This window comes from Manacus candei, unplaced genomic scaffold (assembly GCF_025592945.1).
Source record: "Manacus candei isolate 608988 ecotype Guabito, Panama unplaced genomic scaffold, ASM2559294v1 h1tg000089l, whole genome shotgun sequence".
NCBI lineage: Eukaryota > Metazoa > Chordata > Aves > Passeriformes > Pipridae > Manacus > Manacus candei.
In genome coordinates, this window is record NW_026138137.1 from 1,149,883 (window position 1) to 1,173,441 (window position 23,559).

A 23,559-nucleotide genomic window follows, 5' to 3' on the forward strand; every position below is an offset into this window, starting at 1 on the left:
GTCTCTAATTAATTGCTTCAATGACATATTTTTTATTTCAGTCATTGCTTGTAAGATCTTCTGAAAAACTCCTAGGGACAATGGACTTGTTCCAAACAAAGAGATTTTAACAGTTTGTACTCCAACAATTTACACAAATTGGACCCAGGGACAGAGGAACAGTCTCAGGTACCTTCAATACCCAGTATAGGGACTTGACTCTTGAATTCTGTATTATGAAGGTCTCCCTAAATTTGGAAATATATTCAATAAGTTGTTTAACACAAAAGTGCTTGTCTCTATCCATGAACTTCAGAAAACCAAGCATAACTCTGGGACAGAAGCATCATTGTGTATGTCCTATAACAGCTATTTGAATAAATTTCTAAGGAAGCCAAATCTTGAGCAAGTCCCTGATAGACTTTTGTTGCCTGCTGCAGAAAGTCAGTCACAGGAATCACTCAGGGTGGGCCCCTACACCTAAGATGACTAGTTTTTCACTAGAATATATATTTCTGAAATTTTATTTGAGAAGCTTGTACACCTTCACTCTTTAGGCACTAGCCTAGACCATCTTAATAGTAATATGTTCCATAAGACTTATCTGCTTTTAAGAATTACAAATTACTAGATATTCCTTCTCTCATTCTTGTAGAATGAATACTTACAAAAACCAGTAAAAAATATCATGGTTTTGATAAAGTCTCTAGGAAATAACATGCTCTATATTAGAAATATAAAAGATATGCTTCAGAAGTAGAGGTAAACCTCACAAATATGAGGGGTCTACACCCACATGCCTACTTGTGAGTTAGATGGATGTGCTCCCTTTATAGACAACATGGAAAATAGCTTCTATTAAAATCATATTTTCTTTCTATAGAGATAGCCAATACACTTGAATGGACCTCAAGCCTAATGACAGCTTCACTCAAGGCGTTTGTAAAAATTGCAAAAGTCACAGCAATAAAGAATTTTATGCATAAAAGATGTTTCTAACATAAGCAAGTTTCTTGATTAAATTTAATGGGAAGAATCAGCTCTGGATTAGGATACTGAAATACGGATGTAGTGTTTTAATCTACCACTTTGGCCTCAAATTTCAGAAAATATTGACTTACAATCCCAGATTTTTATTACTCTCCTATCTATGATGAATTGAGAATTAAAGTAAGCTATAATGTTTTAACAAAACCTACCCTTAGATCATGCTTCTTTCTTTCATTGTCTCTGCTTTTTATTCTCTCATTAACTTCTGCTGCTTGTCCTTCTCTGTCTCTATGGGAAGATCCCTCTTTAGACCTCCTTGATTTATGTTTTTCTTCCTCTTCCTTTCCATACCGTTTATGACTTCTCTCTTTTGAAAGCCTCTCTTTTTCTGGCCCAACAGAATGTTCTTTTTTTTCTCTATGTTTTCTTTCACCCTCTTTATCCAACTCTTGATCTTTCTCTAACTTGTGTACATGTTCACCTTCAACTTTGTAGGCTAAAAATTTGTCAGTTTTCCTTCTTGCATCATTATCCTGGAAAGAGAAAAATAACATTAAAGGGTTAGAAAGTTCTCCAGGACTGTTTTATCTTCACAAATCTATCAATTTTTGACCATTAGAATGATGGATTTATAAGTACTTAATCTTTCTGTCACGTGGATCTTCCAGTCACTTTAATTTCCTATGATAGCAAGTTTCAATTATTATAGCACTTGAGATTCTGATAGTTCTTCTGGGACATATCATACTTTGCTACACAAAATTCTTTGGACTACATATTCTTCACACAAAAATTTGATTCTTGTTTACTAGGTGGTCTAAAATAAAGTAGATGTATCAATTACCCTTGTAACAAAGTAATAAATACCAAATGGAAATTTTTGATTTAACTGTGCAAAAATGAACCACTGTTTGCTATGAAAATTTTATTTAATGTTTACTTAAAAAAAAAAGAATAAAGCATTTCCTTAAAACAGAATGGCTGAGATATATATTTTGTGTGTTTTGTACACTTGTGAGCACCTAACTGTCTATGCATCTCTAGGATTTCTCAAGAAATGGAGTCTGATCCAGTTTCTTCATTATTCTACAATTTTATCTTATTGTAGATACTTCACTACCTTCCCTTCCTTTACCTTCTTTTCTTTATGCCTTCTTTCTTGCTCTTCACTTCTTGTTTTTTCCTCCTCTAGAAAACAGATGTGTAAATTAAGGAACAAACTTCATAATACTTAAACTCTGTACATAATTAACTCTAGCATGTAGAAAATAGTATTTCAGTGACATGTGTTTTCTCTAACACAAAAGCTTTCGAAAAAGAAATTAATATTCCGTTGAAATTCTCTCTCCAAAGCTGGTTACTCCTTCTTGTTTCCTAATGTTCTCAATTGTCCTGTGTAATGGCAGGAGTAATGACACAAGCTACTAACTTCAGCAGTCACCCTGCAGGCTGGGGATTCAAATGGTCACTCAGTAGAGAATGTCTGGGCAGGAAGGTTCTTGTTCTCTTCAAGTCAACTGACCAACAAAACCAGTGATATCCATCCTCTGTTCAGAGGAAGGGAAACAAGCAACACTTTTTTTTTAAAGCACCAAAATAAAACTAGGTTACCAAAAGATTCTCTAAAGATACACCTGTCAGTAGGCATTCACACCTACCTGTCTTTATCCTCTCCGTACAGACGGGGTATGGGTTCAGAGTATTCCTATCGAAACATCAAAAAATTTCCAAGGACAAAAGCAACCTAAAGCAACTCACCCAAACGATGCCTACTTTCTCTTCTTCTGTGATGCTCTTTATGTCCTCCTTCAAATGATTTCAGATTATTTTGTGTATCTATTTGCTTTATCTCATGTCTCTTATGCTTTTTGTCTCCTTCTCTATCACTCTCCCTATCTTTATGTTTGGGTACACTGTATCTTTCCTTCTCCAAATGTGGCTCTTGAAGCTTATCTCTGTATCTCTCTCCATCTCCTCTCAGGTGCTCTTTTCCCCTTTCTCTCTCTCTCATTTTATCCCTGTCTCTCTCACTAGATTTAAGCCTCTCTCTCTCTCGTGTTCTTTCCTTGCTCTTCCCTCTGTCTTTTCGTTCATGTTTATGAGTGTCTGTGTCAAGAGCAGACCTATCTTTCTGCAGTTTCTTTTCTCTGTGCTTTTGGTCTTCATTTTGACTATCTGGTTGTGATGCCTGAAATTAAAAAAAAAATCTATTGTTATAATTCAGCAATCTATTTTGATATTAATATATTCATGTGCAAAAAAAAAAATGGTAGCTTGCTGAATGTTCATTTGATTTCCCAAATCACATTAAAATGCTGATCTATTCTAGGCTTACTTTGCAAAATTACTAACATTATGTCTGTGGTTAGTGTAAAAAGGATTAATAAATGGAATAATAATAAGATAGATAAGAAGCTTTTAAAAAATACAGAAAGAACCTAACATGAATATCAATGGTGTACCTGACTGGAGCTTCAATGCCTGTTTGACAGCAGATAATGTAATTACTGAGTTTAAAAATGCATGACAAGCATGATAGATGATGAAAATAAATACAATAGATAATATACATATAGGAATGTGAGTAAGTAGACATAAAGCAGAGTTGTAACTTGGATTTGGGTGGCCAGCAAGTTAGATCCCCTTGACTGCTGTGTGATTACCATAACAGAGTATTATTTCCATTTACCTAATTAAGAAATTTGTAGAGCAACCTTACACGACCTGTGTAGCTAGAAATAGCTGAGTGGGCCTGGCTCTGGATACCCTTGGACTAGACAGATTCCAGAACAGTCAGTGTGACAAGCTACATGTTAAAGATCTGTACTGTTTGTATTTGATGGTGCAGATTTAAAGTGCCTGGTGCACCAAAAAGCATTAAAGAGAAAGAGCTGCTATAGATCCCACAAGGCAGAGTGACTCACAGAACAAGCAGGAAGCCCTGTGTGTTTGCACCATCAATAAATTCCAGTGCTGTAAGGTAACTTAACATCCAGACTAGTAGAAATAAAATAAAATCACCTTAAGATGTTTCCTAAGTTCTTCTGATTTCCAAGTATCTTCTTTGGTTCTTCTCTAGAGCAGAAAACACAGAAAAGCCTGAGTAATAAATTTGAAAGAAGTAAATCATTTAACAACTAATAGTATTTCAAAGGAAAGGATTAATGTGTATATGGCAAGTATCACTGAGTTTTTTTCATGCAAACAGTAATTTGATTTAGCTCTAAGGTCTATTTACAGTAAAGCTGACCTGACTGGACCTGGAAGAGGCCTAAAGTTAAGATCACATGTGTGAGTTAACTGCCACATGAAATATTTGTATGTAGCACTAAAGAAAAGAAGCAAAAAGATAATGAAACTAATCAAAGTACACATGATGGCTGTCTCACAAGAGTGAGATTATATTTCTTCTATCCTCATTTGCAGAGTTCCTACCCTTGACTGCTTGGCTGCTGCTAAAAAGACTAAACTAAAAAAATCATCTTGTTACTAAAGCAAAGGAGGAATTTTAATCTATTGAATCTTTTAACTAATTCATTGGAGGATGATGACTATATTCAAAGTGACGTGATCAGGCTACCCTTATTCTCAAATTTAGACTTAACTTCTAAAGATTAACAAAACACTTGCTGATAAATTTTGGAATTATGAGCTGCATTGGTGGAAGAAAATAAACATATGGTGCCTATTTTTTTGTAAATTCATATGTAAGCAGCATTTTAACAGTATATTTTAATTTTTTATTTACTCTACATGAAAAAACCCTTGTATTTTCAAACTTAGATTTTATAGAAGATTGTAGTGGACTGGTAAACTTCATCTAAAGTTGATGAGAAATGTCAAGAAGGCAGCCTTTGTAACAAAAAGAAAGTGCCCTTTAAGTTTTATTTTTTTTCTGATACATAAAAAAGGGACGAAAAAGCACAAGTATTTACTACTGCATAAAGTCAGATGAGAAAGTAAAACCAAAGATGATAATTTTCCTAAGTGAAGCTTCAACAAAGCCTAAGAAACTCAACAGAACTTGTATGAGTGTAACCTGGAAGGAAGGATATGGATGGGAAGAGAACAGAATGCTGCATTATAGTCTCAAATAGTAACCTATTTAAAATCTCTAATATATATGATCATGGTTTGGTTTTAGACAAGATTTAGGTATATATCAGTAAACAAAGAAAGAATGCTAATGATGTTAATACCCTAAAACCAGCATAACCAACAGACAATATCAGATAAGGTTTTGAGCTTTACTTCAAAGCTGAGGCAAAAAGCACTCAGCAAACATTCAGAGCTGATTCTCTGGCACCCAGTAATATGCATTTGCCAGTTTTCTGGGGTGTGAAGATTTCACCACCAGCCCCCCAGAATCTGTTCCTTTTATAAATGATGTTGTTTCACTTAAATCTCTGCTTTTGCAGGAGACTAATAAAAAGACAGGTATTTTATAAAATTTAAAGAAACTTAATACCTTTGAGACCACTATAAGTAAATGTATACACACAAAAATGTTTAAAACAAACTTTCAAAGGATTTATTGAAGTTTCTCATCTGTCTGCTAATTTAAAAGTACTTACATATGTACCTATATACTCATTTAAATCCAGATTAAGATTAGTTATTTCAATGACACAGGGGTTTAATTCATCCACCTGAGAGCATTCAGCTCACATAAAATGCCACATATTTACTGAACTCAAAAAGTGCTATGAAAATTTTTACCATTTAAGAATCCATGCTTTAATCTAAGCAAAAATTAGTCAGTGGAATAAGGAACCTTGCTGTTTTAGATAAACTCCTCAAGGGAGATCATAAGGCATTTCTCCATGTACAAGGAGAAAGATTAGAGGTTTTCAGAATGTAATGTTTACTTTTTAACTAAGTTAAGAACCCAGTTCACTATAATTTTAAAGAAAAAGAAACCAAAGAGCAGTAAGAGAAATTTTTAAAACAGAGAAAATTTCTTTACTTTTTACATACAAATATTTATCTTTCTTATTTCCAATATGAGCTGCCAATTTGAGAGCCCTCAACTAGGTAAGGAGCACGAGCGATAGAAGAGAAACAGCACAAGGGGGGTTCCTCCTACAGCGTGGCTGTTGGTGCCACTGCCTCTGGGTCTGTGGCACCAACACACCTGAAAAAATCAGATCAGAGTTTAACTTCCCATCACAATTCACCAGTTCACCCTTTTCAGCAAAGAGGTGACTGATGTACCACAGTTACTGAAACTAGATCTAAAATTTTCCAGAGGGATACTAATGCGCCTTTTCACATCCCCTGCCCAGCCACTCTGTTCCTCCTGCATTTTCTATCCAGCACGACCGCAAATTAATTAGTTGCAAAATCCAGACTCACATGACCGCAATAAAACTGGCTTGACACTTCTGCTTTTTCAAGAGAAAATGTAACACAGTAATTGATGTCCGTGCGTACACGTGGGTTTGTTTGGAGCTCTACAAACTTTCCATAATTTAACACCTTAATGAGAAAGTGATGTGAGTTCCTAAAGAACTAAAACCTGACAATGAGTGGGTATTAAACATACTTTTATCTACAATGTGAAACGCGGGGTGTTTTCCTAAAGCACCTATCGCGTTCTGCAGGAAGGTGTGTGGCCGGTGCAGCCTCATCCCTGTGCTAGAGGGATAAGGAATTCCTTACGGCCGCTCTTGGGTGGGGGATTCCTGGGACAAACCGGCCCCAGCAGAGCCGCGGGGTTCTCGGGGCCGGCACAGGAGACACCAGCGCTGTCTCCTGCCCTTGCCCCCGGGATTCCCGGCTCACCGGCCGCTTCCCCTCACCTTGTCCCCCTCCATGGGGGGGGTCAGGAGGCCGCGTCCGGCCGGGCCGGGATCGGGAAGCGGGATCCGGGCGGCGCGTCCGGGCCCGCCTGGCAACCAGGGGGAGCAGCCGCTGGCCGAGCGATGGATGGCGCCGCCTGGGAATGCCGATATGGCTGCGGAGGGTTCTCCTCCCACGGTGAGCCCTCGTGGCCGAGTCGGGATCCCGGGATGCGTTAGGAAGGGCAGGGAACAGGTCCTTAGCAGGTCGAGGGAGGTGGTCCTGCCCCTCTGCTCAGCCCTGGTGAGGCCACATCTGGACTCCTGCTCTGTCTGGGCTCCTCAGTGCGAGAGAGACGTGGAGCTGCTGGAGTGGGTCCCTCGGAGGGCAGCGAGGGTGATGAAAGCACTGGAATATCCCCCTTGCAAGGAAAGGCTGAGGGAGCTGGGCCTGTTCAGCCTCGGAAAGAGAGAACTGAGAGGAGCCCTCATCAATGTGTATAAACGTCTAAAGGGGGATGCCAAGGCTCCTCTCCATAGGGCCAATAGGACAAGACACACTGCACAGAAACTGATGCACTGGAAGTTCCATCTGAACACGAGGAAGAACTTCTTTATTGTGCAGTGACCACACACTGGGACAGATTGTCCACAGAGGGTATGGAGTCTCCCTTACTGGAGATACTCCAGAACTGCCTGGACAAATCCTGTGCCATGTGCTCTGGGACAACCTTCCTTGAGCAGGGAAGTCAGACCAGGTGACCCAACTGTCATATTCTAATTTCAGTAACTGTGGTACATCAATCACCTCTTTACTGAAAAGAGATGAGTTAGTAAATTGTGAAGGGAAGACCAGATGACTCACTGTGGTCCCCTCCAACCTGACCCATTCTGTGATTCTGAGCTGGGTTTCTGCAGTTGGAGGGCTTGGACATTGTGAGGTGGGGATGGGGCACACAGCCAGTCAGCCTTCAAGCACTGTTGTTCTCCTCTTCAGCACCAGCCTCTTATTAAGTGTATCATGAAACCATACCTCAGCAGGATTGACTCACTTTTAGTAAAGTCGCACACAATTCCTGCAGGGAAAACAGAAAAAAAACAAACGAGGAAAAGAGTGAAATACTGACTCTGCCATTTACCCAGATGCTGAGTAGAGGCAGGTATGGAGAACACCTGTAGAAATAAATAAAAATGTTAATAATACTCCCCCAGTGACAATAGCAGAGCCGATTTCTGCAGCAAAGCACAAGTGGCAGCTCACCAAGCACACGTGGCAGGAGCTCAGTCGCTGCCTGCAGGAAAGGCGTGTGCCATTTCACAGCAAGTATTTACGACCTATTAACACCCACGATTTAAAAGACCAGATGAAAATTCCTCTGGGTGCTTTTAACTTTGTTGCCCATTTTAAGATTGTAAAAAAAAAAGTTAATATGTAACTGCTACTGCTAATATTGACGTTTGTAGAAAACTGACTACTGAGGGCGAAAAAAAAGCAAAGGAAGAGGCATTTTTGTATTTGAGAAACATTCTTGCCATAGTTCAAGGGAAGCTTATCATGCTGACTTCAGAAAGACAAAATTTAACCCCCTATACTTGACCTTACATAGTCAGTTGACAAGTACATGCAAATCCGTGATATTCATGTTTCCAGAATTTATTAAAAATGCTGTAAAAGTTGCCTCACAGTCCAAACTGTGAAATATTTTCCTTTATCATGTAGCAGAAAAGCAAATCAAGCATATAATTATAAGAAAAAAAACCCTAAAACAAAACAAAAAACTCACCTCGATATTTTATTTACCAAAAAACCCCAAACCACAAACAAACAAAAACACACATGAAAGCTCCACTAGACAAAAATAACCACCAAACTCACCATTAATTGCAAGTATGTCTTTTAAGGGCTAAATTACATCCACTAAGTATAAACATATATGGATACTAAACTATTTATAAACCTTCTTATGAATTATTTCTCTGGTTTTGGCAGAACAATAATAATCTATAAGCAGCTGGGTTGGGGCAACCCCCAGTGTCAACACAGGCTGGAGAATGAACAGATCAAGAGTAGCCCTGCTGAGAAGGACTTGGGAGTGCTGGTGGACAAGAGGTTGGACATGACCCAGCAATGTGCACTCACAGCCCAGAAAGCCAGTTGTGTCCTGGGCTGCATCCAAAGCAGTGTGGGCAGCAGGTCGAGGGAGGGGATTCTGTCCCTCTGCTCTGCTCTGGTGAGATCCCCCCTGGTGCTGCCTCCAGCCCTGGGGGCCTCAGCACAGGGAGGATAGTGAGCTGTTGGGGCGAGTCCAGAGGAGGCCACCAAGATGATTAGAGGGCTGGAGCACCTCTGCTAGGAGAAGAGTGAGAGAATTGGGATTATTCAGCCTGGAGGAGAAGGCTTTGTGGTGACCTAATTGTGGCCTTCCAGTACCTGAAGGGAGCCTGCAAGAAAGACGGATGCTTTACAAGAGAATGTGGTGACAGAACAAGGGGGAATGGATTCAAACTAAAAGAGAGCAGGTTTAGGTTAGACACTGGAAAAAAATTCTTTACTGTGAGGCTGGTGAGTCACTGGAACAGGTTGCTCAGAGAAGTTGTGGATGCCCCACTGCTGGAAGTGTTCAAGGCCAGGCTGGATGGGGCCCTCAGCAACCTGGTCTGTGGAAGGGGTCCCTGCCCATGTCAGGGGGGGTTAGAATTAGATGATCTTTAAGGTCCCTTCCAACTCAAATCCTTCTATGATTCTATGACTTTATATCTTCTTCCTGAACAAATTAAAATAGTCTTACAAGCCTTCTTGAAGTAACTCAAAGAGCTCTTTAGCCAAGATGGTCACGGTGCTATGAACACATGGAACTTGACATCTGCTTCGGAAGGAATGCTCTACCCAAATGCTGTCCTGTGTATAGAGACTGAAGGACAAAATTACTTTCTGACTGAGTTTTAACAACAACATAGCAAATGCATATAAACAAAAAAATGTGACAGTGATACCCAACAACTGGATAGAAGAAGCAGCTTTTCTTCAAGTTCTGTTTCTACCATCTACTCTATAGACTATGCATATGTATTTACTACCAAAAAATAAAAAAAAAATCAGTTTTGACTGCCAATAGCTTTTTTTTTCTTATCCCTATTAGAGTACACTAGTTGGGCAGCTTTAAGAGGAAAATTACAGATGTAGTAAAGTGCCACTAGGGGGTTTGGAAAGAACTTTTCAAAACTTAAGCCCTAGGATTGAACTGAAGTTAACCTGCTGCATGAGAACACAAGCTGGAATAACACCTTTGGAATAACAGTACTAAAATTTGTGCGTGTTTGAATGTTTCCACCATGTATTAAAATAAAGTTGCTCACCAATGTAGTGGAAAAAGTTAATAAATCAGTAGTTTTACCGTTTTTATAAAAATGGGTGTGAGAGTCCAAAGAATACAGGCAATAAAATGACACAAACCTGTTGTATAAAAGGACAGCATAAAAGGATGCCCTAGATTTTCTTTCCAAGGAAAGTGTTGTAAACAAGGGGTTTTAATACAATTTTAGCTTCTACATGTTTTTCTCTTGCCTGGCTTGGTACGTATATATTCTTCTCTGTTATCTGTTATTGCACTGTTATCTGGAAAATTGGAATATAAAATAACTCAGATTTTTATATTATGTAGTAATATGCTTTTCTTTTTTTCTCTCTCTTTTTTTGTCTGTGGATGTTTCTCCAAGTCTGTGAAGCAATGTTGCTTTTTCTTCACCTCTGTATGGAATGACAAATGACAGCATTACACCAAAAAGTTACTGGAAATGTCACCCCTCAGAGGGACAATATGGCAATGCTCCACCGTGCTTAAAAATAGTGATTTTATTATGATAAAAAAGAAAAAAAATTTCTGTATTAAAGAAGAAACTCGTTAGGATCTAGGCTTTGTAGCTTTTCCTCTCCCTTTTTTTAACCAATTTCTGCTGAGGCCTTTTGAAGATGAGAAGAAAACTCAAATACTACTGACAGGAGCAGTGCGTAGATGACCTCTTGCAAAGTGTTCAAAATGCTTTTGTTAGTCCTCCAGGTTCATAAATAGAAACAGAAAAAAAATGCAGATCTCTGAGGTAAAGTTTGTGTCTTTAATTTAGAACTAAAAAAGAGAGAAAAAAGAAAAGGAGACTATAATTATTGTGAAAACTTACTAAGAAATACATTTTAGTGGAAAATATTTTTGTCTTCAGGAGCAATAAATATTTGAGGATCTTGTCTTAAGAGTAGAATTTATGCATTCAGTGAAACTGATGCCAGACTGGGTGATACCAAAGATCAGGCATTTATGGTTTTGCTCCAAACACCAGAAGCTCAGGTATTGTAGTCTTTTGACTCTTCTTTGTGCTACATATTACATAATTTGAAGCAGACAGAAAATATTTGTGCTCTATATTAGATAATCTGAAGCAGGTTGACACAGCTGGATAAAATCAAACACAGAAGTAGAGAGTATTCCATCATGTGAATCTACCAGGATGAAACTCCATGTAAACTATGTTTTCGTTAATAATTCCATTTGGGGGGGGGATTTTGTTTTTTTTTTTTTTTAGGAAAAAACTCCTGAGGAAACATTTCTATTCAATAAAGATTTCTCTTTGATAGCTAAAAACCTCTACATAGAACCATCAGACTGAAATAATGCTGCTGGATAAAATAAAGTGTAATACCAAATACTGTGCTTCAGGAAGATTAACTGTTACTGAAAATGGTCCAAAAGTATCAATTAAATTGCTTCCAAAACATGTTTTCTTGTCTGAAATCAAAAAAAGTCAGGGACACTTGGGTTTTCTTTTTCACCATATAAATTGAATTTTGCCAGTTTTTCTCATCCTCAAAAAGCCAGATGTACAAATGAGTTATTCTTCAGAATAACTTCTTTTGGGAAGTTGTTCTGAAGAACAGTGCCAGTACTTACTGGGTAAAAAAAATTATCATGGCAAACTGGTGTGATGAAAGATAAAGATAAATGTAGGACAACACTGCTTTGACTGCAACAAAAGCTATTGAGTTTGAAAAAGCAAAAATGAATCCATTAAAAAGGAGAAACAAACACATATGGCTAAGAATGGACATAAAGGAATACTGCAAGCAAAAAATATTAATTAAAATTCTAATAAGGCAAAAGACCTACAAAAGTAGGCTATGAAAAGAACAAATATTATCTAAATGAGTTAAATATAATCAGCTCTGTAGCTGATACAATTCACTATAGGATACTTATGGAAAAGTCAGAGTAATCTCTGGGCCATAAGTGATTATCTTCAAGAGTTCCTGATGCATTGAAGACTGCTATCGTAAATATTTTAAAATAGGATCAGGAAACATGTGAATTAACAATTCCAAGATTCTTGTGCAAATTATTAGACAATTTATGAGCACCAAAAAGATTAGAATAAACAAATAACTTGTGTTTATCCAGAACATTTTATGAAAAACTTCATAACAGACTAACTGGCCCTAATTTATCCCCTGGCAGCAGAGTTTATATCTTGATTTTAACAAGGCTCTTTTGTCTCTATTATAACACTGGGTATGCTAATTTCATACCACCCAGTTTCTTCATCCAAACACTGTGTGGGTCCAAGTCAGTTATCTACACAAGTTCTAAGAAGTCAGCGGTTACCTCTTTATCAGAACTTTCTGTTGATGTTACAGATAAATGTTATCAAATTCATGCTACAGGATCTTGCTTCTGTTTTCCTATTTGATTGGCACATTGTCACCCACTTTTAGTTCTGATTAATCAAACTTCCACATAAATTAATTAATTACTCTGCCCAGGATCATTGGTAGGCTGTCAGACCTACAATTATATGTTTGTTATCCTAATGCTACTACAAGATTAATATTTTTCCTGCAGTGTTTCTCCAGTGTATTAAGTCTGATTGTATGGGGTACTCCTCTAAACTCTATATCCACTTCATTTGCAGAATACACACTGGACATACAGGGGAGCAGAATAAGATGCAGCATATAGTAAAATGTTAGTTGGCAAATGTCACATTAATTCAATCACTTTTTTTTTCTCACTTTGACTTTTCATTTTGGTTTGTGGTACAGTTTGTATTCTGCTTAAGGTACTGTGAAGCCACATAGGGAAGTAAAATGGAGCAACGGAGCCCAGGAAGAACAAAGAGCTTGAAAAAATGATAAAATATTAATAGTATTGGTTGGAATGGAGGGAACCAACATATATTATGTCCATTTGTACCAGGTGTTACTGAAGCTCAGGACTGAGGAATTCACATTAAAGTTTATGTAAGCAAAATAAGTAACTAGAAGAGGAATTCAATAAATGCAAAAAATCACCTAGATTTACAGTAGTTTGATATTATTGGTGTCCAAAGGGGTCACAGCATCATACTTGATACCCCCAGTTTAAGATAACAAGCTTTTATAGAGTCTTAAGATGCTTTTCACTCCTCTTACTGTAGCAGCCTGTAGGCGTTTTGAGTTCACTAGAAGGCCCAAAGTAAGTAGATTGTGATTTCAGAGTTTGGATTTCCATGTGGCTGTAAATCATTGATTTTGCTACTCCTTTTTGTATCATTTGGTTGTTCTGAATTTTCATCTTGAGTAACCTAATTACACAGGTGGAGAACATACACTGTCAATAGTAAAGAGGAAGTAAAGAAGAGCAACATCAGTCTCTAGCTAGAAATTGTTTTTGCTTAGAGTGGTCCATTGTGTCTCATTGCAGGCACGGAGGGAATTTGGAAGGATGAGAACAGAGTAGCACACTCAGTTGTCAAGATACGGATTCTTTTTCCAATTCTGCTGTGCAGCATCAAGCAAGCAACTTTTCTATTTGTGCTGTTGCTTTTCGACTTTCCATTTCTCTGGATAATTGAGATGAGGCTGCTTTTGCTTCTTAAGGAAATGCAGCTTAAGCAGCTTTCCTATTTGTCCATTTGTATGTGTTTTCATAACTTTTCAGCCTATTGGCTAAATTCATTCTCCCCTCTTCCCTGCCTGAAAATAACGAGTCTCAAAATCCTACAGATTTTGTGAAAATTGGCAGATGAAGAGAGGAGAAAGGACCCTCATTCTCACTAAAGGGTGAGCTATTTAAAGCCCAAATAAAAAAAAAAAAAAAAAAAAACAAAAAAACAAAAAACCACAAACAAACAACAAACTCCTGGTAAATGCTGAGTTTAATCAGCCAGTGCATACTAGCAAACTGATTGGGACACAGCTAAGGACAAGCAACAGCTGCCCCTTACAAAAGTGCGTAGAATAAAGTTATTAAAAACATAAAGGAATGATAGGAGGAATGATGTGGGAACCAGGTGCTATTATGTAAAAGGGATACAGGACACAAGCCTGTTATAAAATCACCTTTTTCAGTTTAACATGTAAGGGCTTACAAATCCCAAGATTGACGGTGCCACCCTCGGTACTCCTGTGTGTTAACAAGATGACAGAGCAGGCAGCTTTACCCGAGGATGTGAGAGCAGAGCTTCAGGAAACACCTGTTGTGACTAAGGCGAGGGGTGATCGGCCCCCGGCTCCTCTGAGTTATTGATCAGTCGGTCCTTTAGTAATACCCCTCAACAGGAAACAGAGAGAAACACGAAGGGTTTACCGAAGGGTGTGACAGGTAGGAAGCATCCAGCTGCATATGTGACTGAAGAGGACGGTGTGGTTTGCCCGTGAGGGAGCACATACACACACTCGCACTCCTTGGTTCGCTGCTCCTGCTCCCGCCGCCCAGCAGGAGCCCAATTCCTCGCACTCCCCTCTTCGCATTCCCTGAGGCCGTGCAGCCCCTGGGCGGAGGGGTCCGAGCCTGACCGGTGTGCCGCGAACCCGCGTTTCCCAGGGCAGGCCTGGAGGGAGGGATGAGCGGGCCGGGAGGGAGCCGCAGCCGCCCGGGGCGGGGGAGGCGGCGGGGCAGAGGCGTTCGTGCGGCGGCGGCGCCAATAGCGGCGGCCGGGGCCGGGCCGCCTCCTCCAGGCGGCGGCGGCCGGGGCCGGGCCGGCAGAGCCCGGAAGCGGCGGCGGGCGGTGCCGGAGCGCGGTGAGCGGGGCCGGGCGCGGGATGCGAGAAGGCGCCGCCGCCGCCCTGCCCCCTGCCCGCTCGCAGCCAGCGCCCCGGCAGGAGGAGGAGGAGCGGCGGGAGGAGCGGCAGCAGCAGTAGGAGCCGCCGCTGCGGGAGCATGAGCGGGGCCGCCGCTAAGCAGCCCCCCGGCGCGGGGTCCGCCGCGGATCCCCCCGCGGAGAAAGCGGCTGCTGCGGACCCTGTGCAGGAGCCGCCGCCGCTGCTGAGCGTGGACGTGACCGGCTTGGTGTCGCAGTTCGCGAGGAGCTTCGTGCTGATCTTCCCCGTGTACATGCTGGGCTACCTGGGGCTGAGCTTCAGCTGGGTGCTCATCGCCCTGTGCGGGCTCTTCTGGATCCGCAGGCACCGCGGCGGCAAGAGCTCCCGCTTGGGCCGGGCGCTCGCCTTCCTGGAGGACGAGGAGGAGGCGGTGCGGCTCAGCGTCTCCTCCGCGGATCTGCCTGCGTGGGTGAGTGGCCAACACCCCTCGGCGCTGCCGGGAGCACCCGCCGGGCTGGGCCCTGCTCCTTCCCCGCGGCGGTGCCCCCTCCCCGGGCTGCGCCACAGGCCGGAGGCCGGAGCCCCAGAGCCGGCCTGGCGGGGAGGGAGGGAGCGAGGGGGTGAGGACATGGCATCTCCTGCGCCCCACGGCTGCTCGCCCCGGTTCGCCAGCCTCTCCCGAGACTCAGCGCCCAGCGGCGGGAGCGGACGGGCAGTGTCCCTTCCCTCCCTCCCTCCCTCCGCCGGGGTGGCCTGTCCCTGTCCGTGTCCCCGCTCCGTCAGCCCCGCGGCGCTGCCGGGCGGTGACAGCCCGAGCCTGCCATGGCCGGGGTTTCCCTCGCAGAAATAAACTTTACCGCAGGGTTTGCGTTTCTCTCCCCTCAGGTGCCAAGTGACGCGCACGGCTTGGCTGTGGCGAGGTCTCTGTACAGCGCTCGGATGTCGCGGCTCGGGCCGTTTCTTGCAAAGTTGAGATGAGAGACAGGCAGAACTGGGTTCTTAACTCTGTCAGGGCTTTCAGTAAAGCGTTACCTAATGGAGAGTGACACAGAAATGAAGTGGTGTTTCTGAAAGATTTCAGGGCTGTGACATGAGTACTGAGGTGCAGGGGCTGCGATGGCTTTATCTGTGCATTGATGTGGTGGGGTTTTTAGAAGGCTTTCTCTGGATCTTCCTCTGAAAGTTTCAGGATTTATAATAAGTCTTCAGAACTACAGTTTTAAATTTTTTTTTTTCGTTGAAATCGGGCTTCAAAGTTGAACTCCTTTTCTTTGTAATTCTTCTTTTGGAGGATTAACAGTGTTTTGGATAGGGCTGACAGCCACCCACCAGTGCCAGTGCGCACCCAGGCCTCCGTGTGCCCTGCACTGGCCCTGGGATGTGCTGTGTGGAGCTTGCTGCTCTCATAGCTTCCTTAGTGAAGCAGTGAGGGTTTCTGTCAATTCTTTCTGTGCTTTGTTGAGTACTTTCTGCTCCTCAGCTGTAGCCATCCACCTCTCTGCCACGGACTGTTCTTCGCAGTGACTGTGCATCGGGCACTGTTGAGATGATAAGAATCCAGGTAGCTGTTTTCATGCTATCAGATTGCAATACCTGATGTGACCTGTCCTAGCTCTACTTGAGGAAGTTATGGAATAGAATATAGTGGGTAGGTGTCAGATGGGAGTCTTTTACTCCCGCTTGTCATATCTTTCACCAAAGTTTTAGTGGAAGATCACAATAAAAATGAGGATAGTGTGCAAGAGAGACTAAACAGTTTTACCACTTGGAGATGTGCATCTCAAACAATCTAGTTAAAAGCTCTTATGTTAGCTCTGTGTTGTGTTTGGTTTTCTTCCCTGTAATCACGCAGCAATATAGTGGAAGTGTTCTGACGATGCATTTAAAATGAATTAGCTGTAGCTAGATTTGTTGTGGAGGGCTGTATATAGTAACTAAGCCGTAGACATTCAAGCTTAGTGCTGTGCATAAGTTTTATTTTAAGGTGGAATTTGTTACCTTTGATAAAATTGCAATTAATTCCTACGTTGAGTTGTCCAAATAACTAAACATTGAGAAAGGGGCCTCTTGACTGAAATCAGAGGCAAAAAAAATGATAGAGAGGAATGAGTGCTGGCTGCAAGCACCTGCATATACTGTGGCATTGTGAGGAAGCAGCTGCTCAATATGCAGGGTTTCCCCAAAAGTGTGACCTTCTCACACACCAGCTGGCAGAGATATTGTAAATTGTTTGTTGTTTTTGGCTATAGGGTGTTTTTTGTTATTTTTTCCTTCCTCTTTATTCATCTTTTTAAATTTTAAAGATCATGGTTCTTTTCTTCCTGCTGACACATATGCTATATTCTGGAAGTATCATGCTTCCAAATAAATGTAGCTTCCAGATTAAATGCAATCTGGAAAAGGAAGAGTTCTGAAAACTGAAGGCCCACTTAAATCAAAAGTAGTCTTCAATGTCTGCTGTCAGAGTCATTAAGGTTTATATGAGTCTTTCTGCTGCTTCTGCAATATGTCTTCAAAAACTGCTGTTTTTCTTCCTTCTGCAATAGTGTGTTGTCTTGGAGATTCATGGATTTCATATTTCCAGTAAGAGCTAATGGATGGTATATGGAGCATTACATCTGTTTAATAGGTATCTACTTTATCCATCTTAATGCAAACTCCACACTGAAGTATGTTCCCTTGGTTTCTGGTCAGGGAAATAAACTTTAAATTACTTGAGTAGGGCAGTACTGTGTTTTAAATATTGGGAACTTATTTTACTCTTTTGAGACAGAAACTGAGATGTAATAAACCATTTTTCAATAAAAGTATGTGACATCTCAAACATTTATTTGACATGTGGTATCTTTCTGAGTCCTTGATGGGAAAAGACCTTTAGCCTCATGTGTGATTTCCTCCCTACTGCACCTACCTTGGGATTGGCTGCTGCTTTAGTGGTTCATGTTAAGTACTCAGTAATACTGCATTGAGTTATTTAGTTTTAAGAGAGTGATTATTTCAGGAGAATTTTTTTTTTGCTGGCAATATGCTCAGTTGCACTTTGAAAGTGATACTGTTGTGCTATCACACTAGAGTTTGTAATGTTAATTATTAGTTTCCTAAATTAGATCTATTTCTTCCATAACCAGGTGGTTATACAGTAGGAATATTCTGTACTGTGCATGTAAAATGAATAAATTCAACATGAGTACAAGTTATGTATTTTAAAATGTCAACACTGAATTATCTAAAAAAAATGTACATGCAAAAAGATATTGCAATTGCTGTCTTAAAAAATAAGATCTGTACTCATAGACTTGCTAATGTAGTTAAAACTCTGCTGCATGTTTGGAAGATGTCATGGATTATATGGGGTGGGAGGGAGCAGACCTGGGTGCTTTTCTAAATAATTTAAAACTAGGCAGCTGAACTTAAAACAAGAAAAAATTGGAGGTCAGAGTAGTCTTTGAATTTAAGACATGAAAAAATCTTTACATGAAGACATTTCCCCTTTTCTTAGCAACATTTTATCACACTAGATGTATTTTATACTAAAATGTATGTAATTTAGATGCATATAAGAAAAGTGGCAGTTTAAGTATTGCTACTTACACAATTGAAGGTAGGAAACCAGGGCTCTAAATTTTTAAAGGCCAGGTATCATGTTGCTTTTTAAGACAGTAACGAAATTTCATAATCTAAGTGATATAGCAAATTTACTTTGTTCTTTCTCAAAACAACCAAAAAAGTGAAGCTAATTTTGCCATTTGAGGGGTTTTGGTTGCTTAATGTGACTTTTATCACATGCCAACATATCATGTTTGACATGTTTTTGGGTTAGTGAAACTTTGACTCCTGTTTTCTTTAACATGCAGATAAAAAGCTGTGCTGAATTTGTTTTCTGCAGATTAAATGTAAATTTGGCCTGGTACCAGGAGCTGTATCTGTGTGCAGTCTGTCAGCAATCAGCAGGCGACCAAAATAGGAACAAATCTTAGTATTTTTAAAAAATTGATTCTGAAAACAGATTTAGACAATTTTCTTCATATCCCTAAGCATGTATTATACAGGAACCAAAATAGTGTACATGATTGTAGTAAAAGTACTGCCATATTAAAACATTCATTACAAGTCTGCTGTGGCATTTTGGGTCCTACAGATTTGCTTAAGTTTCTGCTCTAGACTGGAGTGTTTTTATTTTTTTTCCCCACTTGTTTTGTTTTGTCATCTACCTAAGAAAAAGGAAAAAGCCTGCCTAAACCTAAATAGGTGTCTGCTCATCTTTTTAACTTAACTGATATGGAGTCCTATTGTTAAGAAATTTGCTGAGTCTTCCTTCTTTTGGGAAGCTGTATGAAATTCTTGCAGACTGTGAGTATTGTGGGTTACCACTGAACTGCTGTCCCACCACTGCCCCTCGAGGGAGGAGGTAATGTCAGCATGTACCCTTTTTACTTGATGCTGATATATAACTATATAATCAATACAATAATTATCACCCCATGTTTTGTTGAGTGTTTTTGTATTGGTGATGCCAAGTAAAGTATGGCTTCAGTGGTAGTTGGATGTTTCTTAGTTGAGTGTTGTGTTGGATGTTGAACAAACTGCGAATGTTTAAGGGATGGGAAACTATTCTGACTAAAAGCAGACTTCAGAAAGTCTGTGTGAAAAAGGAAATTGGGATTTATAACTGTAAAATTATTTGTATTTAGACTCATGTTAGAATAAAATATGGATACATACTTTTCTCCCACTCACCAAACTGTTCCATGAGCTTCCTGACAGATGTTCCAATTTTATGGTTAGAGCAACAAAAACTGGTTTTTATGGGTATTGGGAAGGCAGAGCCGGTGTTTGTGGAAGAAAAATGGTTAGTTAGCTCCAACTCCAGGATCACACCTGTACTGAGTGACATTGGCAGAGAGGGTTGAGGTGATTATGCTCTTATGTGTATTTGATATGAAGATTTCTGAATGATTTAGAATCAAACTTACTAACTGGATCTTAGATAGTTCAGGGCAGGAATCTCCAAAGAATGCCTGCTCATGGACATTAAGTATGTACTCAGTAAACCTGATAAACAAGTGGACTTCTGCAATACAATGTGTGTTTTTCTTTGCCATAGAACAAAAAGATGTTCCTCTTAACTTCTAATTACACCTTTGGTAAACAATGTTATTGCTGTAGCTGTAGGAACTGTGGGTTGGGTTTTTGTACAGCATACTGAAATATGAAGACACTGAGGCACTGGGATTCACTCTTCTGATCCTTTCTCCAACAATTATGTTGAGTATGTTAGATTGAATTTACCAAGGGGTGATTTATAAGAAAAATTACTCCTAGGTACAGTTATTTAATGCCAAGCAGGATCTAATCAGTTTTGATGGGGAGCAGACATGTGCTCTGGGCTGCCAGCCTGCATCTGGGAAGTATGAAGAGGTGTGAGTAAGAACAGAATAATAGCTTGTGAGTACTTAACAACTGAAGTCCATGTTCTCCTTCTGCCTGATTTTTTTTCATTTTACAGAAGGCTGTTCTAGGTGATTCACAGTGTATGAATACATACATGTGTGTATTGTGGGTTGTGGTTTTGGTTAGGTTTTGTTTTTAAAGGAAGAAGTTTAATTTGGTTCAGTGTTACTGTAGTTAAGGTAAACTGGGTGACTTCCTAAGAGTACCCCATAGTTAGGAGACATGTGAGTGATGGCTCTGGGAATGGAGAACCAGAGGAAAAAAAAGGCATGTTGGACAATGGATCATATCTCCTCATTTCTCAAAGTTTTCCAAATGAGTGTGTTAAAACTGTGCTGAGATGATGCCTGTCTCATAACACCTTCTCTCACAGAGTACTGTGGTAAGTAAGAGCCACTATGTGACTCATATATAAAGATCCATTTCCAGAATATTCCTGGTCAAAAGCCACATGTTGAGTTGATGTTTATGGATGTAATATCAAACTACTAAAGAAAAATATGACACTGAAAGTATTATTATATGACAGTGAAAGTATTATTATGCCTCTTGAACTGTTTGTAGGTGCCACAGGTCTTCTAAATATGTATGTATCATACATTCTTTTTTCATATAATAAACTATTGTTGCATAAAAATTATTACTGAGTTTTGGGACTGCTGCAAATGTGTTCTTTAATTGTGCAGATTTTCTGAATAACTGAGGAAGATGTGTACAAGTATTTTTAGGTTTCTGTTGTTGTTTTGGGTTTTTGGGTTTTTTTTTGGTACTTTTTAATTTTGCAATTTAGTTTGTTAGTGTTTTTTCCATGCCTGAGTTTTGCATATAAGGCCTGGCCTCGCTTTTACCATATTTGAAAATGTGGAAATCATAAAGATCTAGTCTGTAAAGACCAAATTTTTATGGAGGGAGGAAAAAAAAATCTAGGGTCAGAGTCAACCTTTTCTGCCTCCTTTACAAGATTTTCCTCACTTTAAATTACTTCTCTTTTTTGAGATTGTTGGCACACCACAGTGTAGTTGGATATGCATTCTAAGATTTTCTTAAATTTTTGGTTTTTTACATGAGAGCCTTCTGGGAAATAAAGTTGAATCAGGGTTATTGTGAAAACATTTTCATTGTAGTTTAATGTAATGAAAGCCTGTTCTATAAATTTGAAGTGTTCAAAAAAATTCTTTGGTGTCCTGTTCTTGTTCTTTAAAATGAAAAAAGAGGCAGCATTTTGTTTCTGGTAAGATAAAATTCTTTGACTTAAACTTCAATATAAACCAAATTATTTATTTCCCATTTATCAAATCATTCACTAATTCTCTAGTTGCTAAAATTGCCTTCAGCATAACTTCTTTTGAGCTTAGCAACAATTTTATGCTGACCATATGCCTGTACTGAATCTGGGGTGTGGGTTTGTGGAAACTGTTTGTAAAACAATACCAAATTTTAAAAGAATGTTAATTTTAAAATATCCTCTGCAGTGTGTGAAACCAGTTCATCAGAGCCTTACAGTAGTACATCAGATTTTGAAAGTAGCAGTTAATGATTATGAATTAACCTGTGCCATTGCTTTAGGATGTTTCAATATGCAGTTAAAAGGAAATCAATGAAAGAATATAATTCTTCTGGGTGGATTACAGAAATAATAGATTTGTTATGAGACATCACTAGTTTTGATACAGAGTTTCTTTGAGCTGTGATATCTTATCTTTCTCTTTGCTTTTCCTTATTCTTGGACAATAAAAGTCCAATACTACCCCTTCCTAAGGAAGTTTAGAATGGACACCCCACTAGCAGCTTTGGAGCTTTTCTGTGGTCTAGCAGGGGCCAGCTTCCAAGGTTTATGTACCAGGGTTGAAAGGTCAGCAGAATTTCAAATGTAGTATGAGTAGAGCTGCTTTTGCATATTCAGGGTAAATACTGCACCACTTCAAAGAAGAAAGTTAAATTCTTATCTTTGGCTGGTGTTTGTGAACACTTAATGAAAATAAAGGATGTACAGAGCTGGAGTGTTCAACATAGAATTAAATGTGAACAAGAACAGTGGGGAAACAGGATTTTGATAAGAAGAGGGGAGAGCATTTTTATTTTAAACAACTGTTTGAATTCAGTACATTATGAAACTGAACTATTTAGAGAGGTCTGGCATTTTGTCATTTGTATAACTTTTGATTCATACGGCACTTTGATATTTATGGGTAAGTTTTGTTTCAGCTGAATGAGGAGAGAGTTCTGTGAAGTTTGGAAAGAAACTGTTGGATGAGAAATAAGAGGGAGGAATTAAATCAAGAATTTGCTGAAAGTGACCGTGTGTGAAATGGTAGAAGCCAGATGCCAGATTTATGTGTTTGACAGAGTTTGTAATTTGTCCAAGATGGCATGAACTGACCCAGGACCCCTCTTTGGTCCCATCTGCTGTGCACTAAATGCTTTTCTCGTTTTGTAACAAAAAGCAAGAAAGAATTGGACTACACTTGCATTTCTTAGACAGTCTTAACAGCTTTTTTGAGGAGGCCTTGACTTCTCACTGAACAAGACGAAAGTTCTGTTGGGGGAAGTAGGAAAAGATGATAGCATAATTAAAGATGTATGTGTATTTTTTTAAAATAATCAACTTAATTTTTTTTTCTGGCATGTGCAACTTTCTCTGTGTTTTGATTTCTCAGAAGTTCCTTTTATTATGTTTTTAGTGTAGGTTTTGTGACTTTTCTTAGCTGCCAATAATGGATTGTCAGGCCTGGAAAGTGAGGTTGTACAGATTTGCCCCATCAGCTAGTGAAGTAACTGATAGTAGGTTTCTTCTACCTTGACTAGAATTAGTCCATATTTAACTTCCTTTATAAGGAATTCCCATTACAAAAGTGAGGTTCAAGAATCCTTCATCCTTTCCTGGCTTTGGGGGTATGTTTTAAACCAGCTAGCTAGCCTTGCTTAGTCTGTTCCACTTACCTCAGCTTTTCAAGATACTACTTGATCCTTTGTTCCTTGGTACAGTCCTGTACAATCCCCATCCTAATGTCAGGGCTCAGGTGAGAAGCTGTGTCCCATCTCCTCTTAAATCCCATTGATATCGTGCCTGGGAGAGGGAGCTGCTTCTCAGCCTTCTTGCACACTCATTTGATCCCAATATCCCAATCCCCAACCTACTTCTGGTTTTTTATTCCCAATAGCTTTTACCAGCTTTGTGTACCAGTCTTTGTCAGATTGGTGGAGTTCTTTTTTATTTTGCAGCTTAAAAGGTGCGGCCCTTTTTTTCCTTTTTGTTTGGTTTGGTTTTGTTCCCTCTCTGTCCTTCCTGTGATA

General features: G+C 39.8%; 2 protein-coding genes across 6 annotated transcripts in view; one reads left to right on the forward strand and one right to left on the reverse strand.

Moving 5' to 3' along the window:
- The window catches only part of DYNC2I1 (dynein 2 intermediate chain 1), a 35,232-nt gene extending 20,782 nt beyond the window's left edge, over positions 1 to 14,450 (reverse strand). The window contains exons 1-6 of one of the 2 annotated variants that reach the window (XM_051812862.1): positions 14,360 to 14,450; positions 6,771 to 7,825; positions 3,991 to 4,044; positions 2,728 to 3,157; positions 2,105 to 2,157; positions 1,179 to 1,502 (exon numbers count right to left, since the gene is read on the reverse strand). In XM_051812862.1, the coding sequence (XP_051668822.1) occupies positions 1,179 to 1,502; positions 2,105 to 2,157; positions 2,728 to 3,157; positions 3,991 to 4,044; positions 6,771 to 6,785 (876 nt within the window). In that variant the 5' untranslated portion in view covers positions 6,786 to 7,825; positions 14,360 to 14,450. Of the gene's footprint in view, positions 1 to 1,178; positions 1,503 to 2,104; positions 2,158 to 2,727; positions 3,158 to 3,990; positions 4,045 to 6,770; positions 8,216 to 14,359 lie in introns of those variants that run through there. The other variant, XM_051812863.1, reaches the window with a different exon arrangement.
- A 353-nt stretch (positions 14,451 to 14,803) lies between these two features.
- The window catches only part of ESYT2 (extended synaptotagmin 2), an 80,098-nt gene continuing 71,342 nt past the window's right edge, over positions 14,804 to 23,559 (forward strand). For all 4 annotated transcript variants that reach the window (XM_051812864.1, XM_051812865.1, XM_051812866.1 and 1 more), the window contains exon 1: positions 14,804 to 15,283. In XM_051812864.1, the coding sequence (XP_051668824.1) occupies positions 14,933 to 15,283 (351 nt within the window). In that variant the 5' untranslated portion in view covers positions 14,804 to 14,932. The remainder of the gene's footprint in view (positions 15,284 to 23,559) is intronic.